This window comes from Chrysochloris asiatica, unplaced genomic scaffold, assembly GCF_000296735.1.
Source record: "Chrysochloris asiatica unplaced genomic scaffold, ChrAsi1.0 scaffold00070, whole genome shotgun sequence".
NCBI classification, from domain to species: domain Eukaryota; kingdom Metazoa; phylum Chordata; class Mammalia; order Afrosoricida; family Chrysochloridae; genus Chrysochloris; species Chrysochloris asiatica.
In genome coordinates this window covers 9,276,597-9,289,171 of record NW_006408588.1, presented here as the reverse complement: position 1 = coordinate 9,289,171, position 12,575 = coordinate 9,276,597, and the positions used below count along the sequence as shown (strand labels likewise).

The following is a 12,575-nucleotide window of genomic DNA, read 5'->3' as shown; positions in this document are numbered from 1 at the left end:
AGAATAAGAAACAACAAAAAAACACCTTCAGGTCTTCCAGTTACATACTGATATTTAACTCATGGAATTTCTACACATGTAAATTTACAAGTTGACTATAAACTGAATGTTTCTTCTTAGGTCCAACCTTTCTTTTAATAAAATACTTGCTTTAGAAAGCAAATGTTTATTAAAAAGGAATAGTCTTTGCAATTTTAATAATCCCAGTTTTTGCTTTTTACTAATTCTTATATCCTTAGCACAAGGTCCTATTTTTATTGCTGTCATAGGTCTCAGTAAGCTGGTTAGGCAGAATTCCCTGTAAAAATTCCACTGGGTGAAAGGACTTACTTGCATTTTCTAATATTTTCCCTGGGTTTCTTCCACTTCTCTTTCATAACCCACATTGTAATTGGTTTCTTAAAAGCTGTTCCAAACTGAGTAAATCTCTTTGCTAAACTGACCTCTAATAATTAATATTTAAGGACGCCCACCAAGTATTTTTCTCTCAGGAATACTGTAAATTCAAAGTTTGCTAGATAAATGATACATTAGATTTTTAAAAAGTTTTAATTTATCCAACCCTTCCCCTGGAGAGAAAGAAAAAAAAACACGTATGTATTTCTGAATCTGTGGCAGAAATGTTTTCCTGAACTTTTCTCTAGCATAACAATTCACCATCCCTCCATCTCTACCTACTCTTAATTCCCAAACTCTCCATCACTGCTCAAGAAATCTTAATGTCTTCCTTAGTAAACTGTATTCCTATTTGAAAACTCAATCTGGGCAGGCACTTTAATCTCTGTCTTCAATATTTCAATCTGTATGACATTACTTTAGATTTTATCCTCCATGTGAATAAGGGTTTGTCTTTATCTCCCTGTCCTTCCAGCTATCTATCCACCCAAACAACCTACAATTCAGCAGGCTCTGAACTACAAACAAGTGGGTTATAAACCACAAATTGGTGGTTTGAGCCCACCAGCCTCTCTGCAGGTGAAAGATGAGATTCTCTGCTCCTGGAAAACCCTATACAGGGTCACTATGAGCTCAAAGCAAGTCACCAGCACTTAACAATAGCAACAACAACCTGCAGTAAGATCAATAATGGTCTTGCATAATCATTTCTTGATGGAAGTACAGAAATGAAAGTTTTCTACGGTGGAAACTGAGCTAGGAGACTACCATTCTCACACTCTTCTTCTTCATGACAATTAGCGAGAGTGGACCAGATCATCTCTAAGCTGGTCAGTACTTTCAGGGCTGTCATCTTCTTCAGTGGGATCAGTGAGCTAACATTTTTAAATGTGAAAAGTATCTACGCCATAGGAAACCCAAATTTGCACAACACTATAAACTCCAAGGAAACAACGTTCATCCCCGGATGAACCGATTAGTGAAAATACACTGTTATGTGAGTAGTTGTTGTTGATGTTGTTATGTGCCATGAAGTCGGTTCCGACTCATAGCGACCCTGTACAGGGTTTCCGAGGCTGTAAATCTTTATGGGAGCAGAAAGCCTCCTCTTTCTCCCGTGGAACAGCTGGTAGTTTCAAACTGCTGACCTTGAGGTTAGCAGCTTGATTTGTAAGCACGACGCTACGAGAGCTCCTTTATCTACTACTAATGATGGATTTATCCTTATCCACTTGGCATTTTAATGAGCTTTGGTAGCATATTTGTTACGATTCTGCGGCTTATCTGTCAGCAGTTAAAAATCAGCAGCAGTTCCACAGAAGAAAGATGAGGGTTTCTGCTCATCAAGATTTATAGCCTCAGAAAGCTATACAGGGTCGCGATGAGTTGGAACTGACTCCATGGCACGTAACCACCACCAGTTGACATTTTATTGTAGAAAGTCTTATAGTCCAAGAAAATCCCTGGTAAAAAAAGACTTTACTCAGCTGTTTTTTTTAATCCAATTCAAACTTGGCTCTACATGACTTTAATCCATTTTCAGACACGATATCTACTCATGGTGGTGATGGCTGTGTGCTGTCGAGTCAGTCCATAGCGATCCTTTTGGGTTTCCTAATTGCTGTAAACCTTTATGGGGCAGAAAGCCTCACGTTTGTCCCTCAGAAACTAGTAGATTCCAACTGCTGACCTTGCAGTTAGCAGCCTAGCTGGTAATGCACTTCACTACCAGGGTTGCTAACCAGATTTTGTAACGAAAGAAAATCCCAACTCAACTGGCAACTTTTTCAACAACTTTAATCAGCCAGATGAAATCAATTCGTTAAAAAGCAGGCAGAGGAGTCGTGATCACTTGAAAAGAATTTCAAAGGAATGTCTTCAGATTTCAGCATGATTTGATTGTCTACAAGGTTACTGATGACTCATCTAAGCATTTCTGGGGGAAATTTAATTACATTTTTGTTAAAATTCCAGAAAGGAATTTAATTTTTTTTAAATCACAGGTTTATTGTTACACTCACTATGTATGTCGGAAAATTTAAAGGAAGAAACAGAGTGTCTGCCCTCAAAGGTCATATAATCCAGTAAAACAACGTCTCTCAAATTTCAGTATTCATCCAATCTGGAAGTATATTTAAGATGGTGGTTGTCATTATGTGCCGTGGAGTCGATTCCGACTCATAGCGACCTATACAGGGTTTCCGAGGCTGTAAATCTTTACGGGAGCAGAACGCCTCATCGTTCTCCCGCGGAACAGCTGGTAGTTTTGAACTGCTGACCCAGAGGTTCACAGCCCGATTCGTAACCACTACGCTACCAGAGCTCCTTTTATATTTAAGGTATCCTGGTGGTATGATGGGTTAAGCACTTTGGGCTGCTAACTACAAGGACAGCAGTTCGAACTCCACCAGCCTTTCCATGGGAGAAAAATGAGGATGCCTGCTCCCATAAAGGTTTAGTCTCAGAAACTCTAGGGAGCAGTTCTACTCTGTCCAGTGGGGTTGTTATGAACCCAAATAGATTCAATGGTAGTAGACTAGTGGCTTTTATAGTTATGTTGCTATGTTAAGTGCCATCGAGTTGTTTTTGACCCATGGCAAATCAAACCTGTATAGGGTTTCCAAGGAGCGGCTGGTGAGCTTGAACCAACGACCTTGTGGTTTAAACCAACTATGGAGTCCAGCGCATTAACGTACAGCATCACACTAGGACTCCTTTAAATGTATAGTTACTATTTTATTTTACATTAACTTAAATAGCATCCTTGCTCCTTAAAATATTGCAGGCTTCATAGAGTTTATGGAAAATAGAAAAGAAAGATCAAGGAATTTTTCCACCAAATTTTTGAAGCCCCCTTGAAAAAACAAAAAAATCAAACTATCTGTCATTGAGTTAATTCTAGCTCATAGTGACTCTGCCCTGTGTAGAGTTTCCACTTATGTAAATCTTTATGGGAGCAGAAAATCTCATCATCCTTCCATTTCCCCTGCAGAGTGAATGGTAGGTTTGAACTGCTGACCTTGCGGTTAGCGGCATAGTGCTTACCCTACAGCACCACCAGGGTTCTCTATATATACATCTACTCCAGAAGGTTAGTGGTTCAAACCCACCAACTGCTCCTCGGAAACCCTATATGGGGTCGCTATGAGTTGGAACAAACTCCACGACATTTAACAACAACAAATACAACTACTCACTTATTGACTAGCTCAGTATCTGACATTTTGCATTTACAATTGTAAACAATCTACTATTTTATACATCAAGGAGGCAGGGGCATGGCAGCATTGGCATGCCAGCATGGACTGTGGAATGTCCTTTCCTGGAGGTCTCCGGGTGGCCTCTGGGAAGCTGGGCCTCCATGACTTTAGCTCTTTCCTGTAAGCAAGGGCAGCATGTCTAGCTTCTATAGGCCAGCATCCTTAGTCCGGGTGTGGCACTGTTAACCACAAATCAGCAATTCAAATTCAGCAGCTGCTCCTTGGAAACCCTATAGCAACTTGACAGCACTTAACACCAACATGCAACCTGAATTCCTTCAGCTCCAAATTGCTGTGAGAACTGGGAGTTCTTATTTGGAAGAAATGCTTTCGAGCTGCTTGACATTCAAACTGAACAGAACCGGACCTAAGTGTGAGGCTAGGCTCCCAGCTATATATATTGGCTATTGTTAAGTGCTGTTGAGTCAGTTTCGACCCATAGCAACTCTGTGTAGAGTTTCCAAGGAGCAGCTGATGAGCTTGAACCACTGACTTCGTTGTTCAAATGACTTTGTAGTCCAGTACATTAGCCCACAGCACCATATACACATGCATATGTATGCACATCTCTCTCTCTCTCTCTTATATATATATATATATAAAACCCACTGCCATCAATTTAACTCTGACTTATAGCAACTTTGTGTATATATATATATATATATATATATACCCATATACACACACACACATATATATGGAGAAAGAGAGTGTGTCCTGGTAAGGGACTATAGAATAAGCACTAGACTGCTAACCTCAAAGTTGGAAGTTCAAACCTACTATCAGCTCCTTGGAAACCCTATACAGGGTGGCTATGAGTTGGAACTGACTAGATGGCACTTAACAACAACAATAACATATATATGTGTATGTTTTTGTGTATACGTATATATATCAAAAAAACTAACCTGTTGCTATCACACCAATGGGACCCCAGGTGTAACACAGTGAAAATACTCCTTTGGGGTGGGCTTCATTGGGTTTTGTTGCCTATAATCTTCATGGAAGTAGATTACCAGATCTTTCTTCCATAATATTGTTGGGTGGGTTCAAACTGACCACCTTTGCAAAATGCTTGTGCTTATGGGGAGCATAAGGAGCTGTATTTGCATAGTAGTTTATACAAGGTTTCTTATCAAAGCATCCAGAAGGGTGGTTGTAAATGAGATAATGAGGTAATGTGAAGTCCACATTTAAGGAATTAAATGCTCCCATGGCTGCCACTATTGGTCCCAAGCACTATATATGCAAAATCACATGAAAAAATGTATTCGTGATATATTTTAATAGTCATTAAAATACATAACATTTAAAAAATGCTTAAGCATGAATTAAAATCTTGAGTTGTCCCAGGAGTTGTATATAGCATGCTTTAGAAACTACTGCTAGAGAAGATATAAGATATGTACAGAAACAACTGACTTAGGGGAGAAAGGCTAACAGCCATTAATTGCTCTCAGCAAGGTATAAACAAAGCACAGAGAAATCTAGTGAGGGAGGAAGGAGCTCCAGGAACAAAGCATGTCCTTATACCATATCCATGCTTCCAGAGAATGAATGTGACAAAATGCTTTAACAAACTCACTTTGCTTACACTCTGCTGAAAGCCATATCAACCTGTTTTCACCTATTTCATCTTATCCTGAGAAACATCTGCTTCTTCAAAAAGAAGGTGCATACTAACTCTCCAAACAGAAAATGAAAATCATGGTTTTCTTTTCTGGGAGAGGAGAGATAGGAGAAAAGCATGCCTTCTGGAATTTTACTTGGAGAAACAAACAAACAAAAAATCCAATGCTAATTAAAACCACAGATTAAGTACAGGTAGAGAGCAAAAGTACCAGCTGCTCCGCGGGAGAAAGATGAGGCTTTCTACTCCCGTAAAGATTTACACCCTCGGAAACCCTGTACAGGGTCGCTATGAGTCGGTTCCAACTCCACGGCACATAACAACAACAACAGAGAGCAAAAGGGACAGGTAGTAAGTGGGGATTTCTTGGACAAAACCATGCTCCTCCATGAATTCAGGTTAGTAATGTTGGGCTATTGGCTGATTTTTAAACATTCTGTTCTACTGGAAACAGCTGGGACAGCAAGGAAGCTGTTCTGTCCTACAAAACCCAATTAGGCCCGAAGAAAGAGGCCATGAAATGATTCTGTGTTTCTTCATAGAGAAGATAATGCTGTGGTACGTTCCACTTGGAAATGAATTCTAAACATAAACTTTTAGGTCAGTCTTTGTGCAGTTTCTTGGTCAGCTAAATACAATAATACATTAAGCTCTCAGCAACTGTAGACCTTGGTCCCTGCTCAAAATCCAAACAGATTTTCAGAATCTGATCATTTTTGTCTTAGCGATTGCTCTGCAAGTAAACAGCAGGAGGTTGGCTCTTGTCTTGGAGTGAAACAGAACTTGACTGCTCACTTCCTGCTAACCCTTCCTTCTACTAACAGTCTGTACATGCTGGATGCTTCATGGCCTTCTCACAACAGCAACAATATGGGAGAAGCCAGTGGCCAACATGGTTCTATTATCCCGACAGGTATTTGTCTGTCAACGGTAATATAGTCAGGGTTCTACAGCTATAATGCTAACAGAGATCTACTTTCAAACTGAGCTGCAAAGAAAACACTTCCCATAACCTGTCATCAAAAACATCTTTTCAAACGAATCGTGAGCATTTCTCTCTCTTCTGAACTCTCACAGTACCCCACTGAGGTCTCTTTTATAGTATTTTTCATCCCTTTCTCCTTTGCACTACAGTTGTTTCAGGCTTTGAATTCCTAAGGGTTGCTTACTGTTTCTCTTATACCAGTCTCTTGAGCTCTTATATGCCAACCATTGAAACTCAATGAATTCTTGCTGCATGGTTGTTGTTTTTTTTTAAATAACAACAAACATGAATATCTATCTGCGAGAACAGAAGCTCAAAAAAAGCAGGGATCTTTGTCTGTTTTGTTTATTGATGTGACTCTCATGTGCCTAGAAAGTTCCTGGCACATAGCTGGCACTTGATAAATATTTGTTGAATGAATAGATAAATAATGTGTTGATTTTCCAAAGAGTTAGGGCAGTATTTATCTGGTCAATAAAGAAGAGAAAAAATTTTACATATTATGTGAAGAAGAGAAAGCAGATTGGTAAATTTTTTATACCAGAGGCTGGAACATTTTTTTCTGTAAAAGCTCAGATAGTTAATTATTTTAGGCTTTGTGAGCCACAAAGGCTGTTACAATTACTCAGCTCTAATGTTGAATGTGAAAACAACAGTAAACAATAAGAGAATGACTAAGTATGAGAATTAACTTTATTTACAAATGTAAGTTGTGGGCAAGATTTGGCCGGTTGGGCTGTAGTTTGAACACCCTTCTAGAACAACCATGCAAGGATTATCTATTAAGATTAAGACTGCCAGATAACTATTCTCTTCTTGAAAATCATGCCTTCTATGTTTTTACAGGAGTCCTACTGTGGCGCTGTGGGTTAACGCACCAGACTGCAAAGCCATTTGAACTGCAAGGTTGGTGGTTCAAGCTCACCAGCTGCTCCTTGGAAACCCTATACAGGGTTGCTATGGGTTGGAACCGACTCAACGGCTCTTAACAACATCTTTATATGCTCCCTCCTTCACTCCCCACCCAAGCTAGGTAGTACACTTTGCAATATTGTATCTACTCAGTATATATCAGTATATATTTGCTGAATTAAACTAAGCTCTGTACTGACTAAATTCCTGGAAAGGTAGTTTTCAGCAGGACCAGAGGACTCAAGTCTCTGCGGTGGAATGTTATTTGATTACTTGTCCTAGCAAAATGTGAGAGAAGTTTGGAGCAGCTGAGATAATGTCTTCCAAAATTAACTGAACTAATGGAGCACATTCTCTCTTGATAGAAATAGTCTTAACGCCTCTTACTTGAAGCAGTTTCTTTAGGAAGCGAATGATTAACGGAGGTAGCTCTTCCAATTACCCAAGAAGCCAAGAAATCATTAACATAACTTTCTCACTACCAATCTGAGATCATTCTTTGTTTGAAGATGAATCCCCCTTCTATAGGTCTTGTTTTCATAAAAAAATCTTATGAGTCAAAGACCTCTAGAATCGGTATTTGCAAAATGTGCTCTCACATTTTTCTCTCCAATGACTTAAAAAAACAAAGTCATTATACCTCTCAGTTTTGTATGTTGATATTGTTGTTGTGTGGTATTGAAATGGTTCTGACTCACAGTGACCTTCTATAGGGTTTCAAAGACTGGCTAATAGATTTCAACTGTTGATCTTACAGTTAGCAGTTCAGTGCTTATCCTACAATGTCAAGCCAGGGCGGTTTTGTGACCCTTTCCTATATGTTTGCTATCTATTTTCATAAACATTAAACTTATTTTTTAGTTTACCAAGAGTTAGTGTCTCTTTTGAACCAGGCATGATTTCCTCTTCAGCTGCAAATGCAATTTTAAAAAGCAATCCATTGAGGGTTACTTGTGGAACATGTTAAACATTCACAGCTTTGCCATATGCTGTTAGAGAAACTGCACTGATTTACAGAAATTAGGTGTCACTAGACACCATCGAAGCATCTCTAGCCAAATCTAACTTTATGGAAGCAAGTCTTTGGACTTGTTCAAAATGGTTGTCAACGTAGACTGAAACCACCAAGGTAGCATATACGTTACATAGCAACCCTATCTCTTGCCCATGAAATTTTGATCCAAGCAGGAAACATGTATCAGTGCCCTACTCAAAGACGGTGGCCAACCATGCTGCTTTGAATGTGGTTGCTATGTAATGCCTGAGCTGGGTTCAGAGATGGTGGTTCCACATGCAAAGGCACAAAACACTGCCCAGTCTTGTGCCATCCACAAGATCTGTTGAACTGGATGGTTGCGATCCACAGGACTTGTATTTCCTAAAGTTTTTAAAGTAAATCTCCAATCAGTTCTTTGTACCTATATTAGTCTGAAAGTTCCATTAGTAACTGTTTAGCATCACAGAAACATGCAAACCTCCAATGACAAAAGGGTTGGGGGATACACATGGATTTGAGAAAATTATTCAGGAAGTTACATATCGCCATGTGAGATTACAAAGTCACTACTATTTTCTACTATAGTCTATATACTAATGCAATAATACCAATCTATAAAAAACAAAAGTAAAAAGGTACAGAGTCAGAGATGCTCTCTTCACAGTGTGGGATCAATAACTTGGACCGCTTGTGCTGACTTTGTTGGGGATAGGGAAATGGAGTGTTTGTTTTACATATGCTACGAAGAGCCTGTAGAAAGAAACACTCACTGTCTATTCACTGGGCATTCTAGCCAATTACATTCAGAGGGGAAAAGAAGCTTCTTAAAAATAATCATATTTGGATATAATAAATCACTATCTACAGTGTAACGAATACTCGTACATACTGAAGTTAGTAAAAATACAAAAACAGTCAGAAAAGTCAGTAGCTTTCTTTTCTTTACACTGACTTGGTGTCTACATTTCAATATAGATGAATTCTCTCTTAGCCAGTGCTCTTAACCAGGGGTAGTTTTGCCTTTCAGGGAAGACTGGACACTTGGAAATGACTAGAGACATTTTTGGATGTTAAAATTTGGGGACAGGAGTGCTACTGGCGTCCATAGTGTAGAGGGTACAGATATTGCTAAATATCCTACTATACACAGGGCAGCCTCACAACAAAGAATAACTGGCTCAAAATGTCAATAATGCTGAGATTGAGACACACTGCTTGAAGCCAGGAACTACACAGAGTCAAATGGATTTAAGATCAACATGCCACAGGCTGATACTGGGCAGCCTATAGGTGATGGTAAGTTTTTTATCAATATAGTCAAACCTTCCCAGTCTCCTACGTAGGTTCAGTGTTAATGGGCCATAACTGATGTATTAGCATGAAACGCACATGTTCAGAAAAAGAACGATCAAATATACCAGGACGATAGTTTACAAAAGACTATAGATGGTTTATGGAGTCCTGGTGTGGTGCTATGTGTTAATGCTTTGGGCTGCAAAGTTGGTTTGAACTTCAAAGTCGGTAGTTCAAGTTCACCAGATGTTCCTCGAAAACCCTATACAGGGTTGCTATGGGTTGGAACCAACTTGACGGCACTTAATAACAACAACAACATAGGTGGTTTATAGGAATCCCTGAATGATGTATGTGGTTAAAGTGCTTGGTTACTAAGTTGAAAGTTTGTGTTCACCCAGAGGTGCCCTGGAAGAAAATTCTGGTGATTTAGTCACAAGAAATTAGCCACTGAAAACCCTATGTAGCACTGTTTTACTCTAACACATAAGGGGTATCCATGAATTGAAACCAACTTAATAACAATAATTTTTTTTTTTTTAATGTGGGACTTGATCTACTGGGAACTTCAATATGAAGAGTACCTGAACTTGTGCATAAAGAAAGGCAACTATCTACCCTATAGTTCTGCCCAACCAAGTGGGGTTTTCCTGCTCAAGACTTCTTAAGCAATCTCAAAAAAGTTAAAGGCACAGTCTTTAGTTTTTATTTCTCTGCATGGTATTGAAGAATAAATGCAGTACTGCATGGTTAGTTTGAACCACAAGGTCAGCAGTTCAAGCCCACCAGTCACTCCTGGGAAACCCTAGACAGGGTTACAAATCAATTCGATTTGATGGCACTTAACAACAACAACAACTCCCACAACATTGAAAATCTATTCCATACATTAAGAAAAATCTTTTCTTTTACCAGTGCCTTTACATGAATACTGAAGGGGCTGCTTAGGAGGAGGTTGTAGCCATAAATGTGGGTAATGTTCAAAGACTAAAAATGTATAAAAAAGGACCTTACTTTGAAGCTTTTGATTCTGTACTTGGCATCATCTCGGCAACGCAGCTGAAGAGACTCTCTCTGCACTTTGTATTTAGAATATCTCCCATCACTTCTTTCAGATAAGCCACAGGAATCCTACAAAAACAAAAGGTCTGAATTGTAGAGGAAAGAAATAGCACTGCTAGAAGCTAGAGTAAAAATGTATTGCTATGTAGATAATAACCAATTATAGACATCTAGAGCTCTGGTAGCGTAGTGGTTACGAATCGGGCTGCGAACCTTAAGGTCAGCGGTTCGAAACTACCAGCCGCTCTGCGGGAGAAAGATGAGGCTTTCTACTCCCGTAAGGATTTACACCCTCGGAAACCCTGTACAGGGTCGCTATGGGTCGGAACCGACTTGACGGCACTTAACAACAACAATAAGAGCTATATAGGGGGATCATAGTACCCCAAGGAAAAAGAAAATGGTCATTTGGGATGCTACCAAAGAAATAAAAATGAGGTTCCACATATCTGCATTCTTTTCAAGACTACTCACAGTCAGGCTGAAATGACGGCCATCTTTAGTTGAAGGGAATAAGGTTTCCATAAAAATGAGTTGTCCAAAGGTATTCTGCCACTTTTGGATGCTACATATGGTGCCTTGGCTAATACAAAATATATTCTCCTTGTTACCTTTAAAACTGGTGTCCTTTTGTTTCACTAATCATCAGGGAATAGCCTACTGTTTAATGATGCATTGCATAGGTTTTAAGCTTAGAGATTGCTCATCTTCCCTTGTAAGAATAAAATTTATGTAAACAAGTTTTTAAAAAGCACACATTTCAAGAGTCTTTTTCTTTTTTTTCTTCTATTATTTGGTCAGGATGGAACACAGAAATCAGTCATTATACCCAATAATTGGACATTTCTAGTATGAATTAGGGAAAAATTGGATAACAATCAGGGTGACTGACTTTAGAATGTAAGAAGAATCACCTGTGGGATTTAGTCTCCCCAAATAATCACAAGGAACCTTAAACCTACTGAATGTTTAAGCTGAAAGGGGTATTAGAATTTTGGAACACACTCATTTTTATAAGAAAATTAAAGTCCATGGATACTAAAAATGATTTGCTGAAGGCTAGACAATTTTTGATAGTTTAGTTTGAATTTCAAACCATTTCCTTTTCACCTTATCAAATACGTAAGTTTAGATGTGGAACTGGAGAGTTGAACCACTTCTTTTAAACCCAGGCAGAAAAAAACAAATACAGAATACGACCACATTTAAATATGAATAAAGTCAGGATTCACTCTAGGGGACCTAACAACATGATCAGATAGGATGAGGTTTACATTCACAGAGTCGTAGGCTATGGTCCTACCAGGAATTATGTTTGTGAAATGTGTTTTTAATGTACAAGCTATTGATGCCTGTGAGAAGCAACTATAGAAATACTATAGTTCAAATCCCTCATTTTACAGATGTGGAAAAAGCCTCTGAGATATTAAGTGATTTGTCTGGTACCAAGTATAATATAAATGACTTAGCTATAGCCTGCCATATATCACGTACAGAATACTTACTAATTACCTCTTTTCTCTTTCAAGCTAAATAAAACTTACTTTTTAAATAACTAATAATGAAAAGTACAATTCTGAATGCTGAGGAATATGTTCCCTAGAAATTTCATTATATCACGCATCTCTGCTAGTTACTGTATAACTGTTGCTGTTGTTAGGTGAAGTTAAGTGAGTTTCAACTCACAGCAATTCTATTTACAACAGAATGAAACACTGCCCAGTCCCAAGCATAACTGCTGTTATGTTTAAGCCCATTCTTTCTTTATCAATCCATCTACTTGGGGGTGTTCCTCTTTTTCATTGACCATCCACTTTCCTAAGCATGATGCTGTTCTCCTGACAATATGTTCAAAGTCGGAGAGACAAAGTCCTACCATCATTGCTTGTAAGGAACAATGTGGCCGTACTTTGTTCAAAACTGGTTTGTTCATTCTTCTGGAAGTCCTTGCTATTTTTAACATTCTTCACCAACACAATAATTCAAATGCATCAATTCTTTTTAGGCCTTCCTTATTCACTGTCCAACTGTCATGGCATA

The 12,575-nt window shown here is 38.7% G+C and overlaps 1 protein-coding gene across 1 annotated transcript in view; it reads right to left on the bottom strand.

The window, feature by feature from the left end:
- CEP128 (centrosomal protein 128kDa) overlaps positions 1 to 12,575 on the bottom strand; it is a 707,284-nt gene that overhangs the window by 17,062 nt on the left and 677,647 nt on the right. The window contains exon 21 of the mRNA XM_006864786.1: positions 10,488 to 10,604. Within this exon, the coding sequence (XP_006864848.1) occupies positions 10,488 to 10,604 (117 nt within the window). The remainder of the gene's footprint in view (positions 1 to 10,487; positions 10,605 to 12,575) is intronic.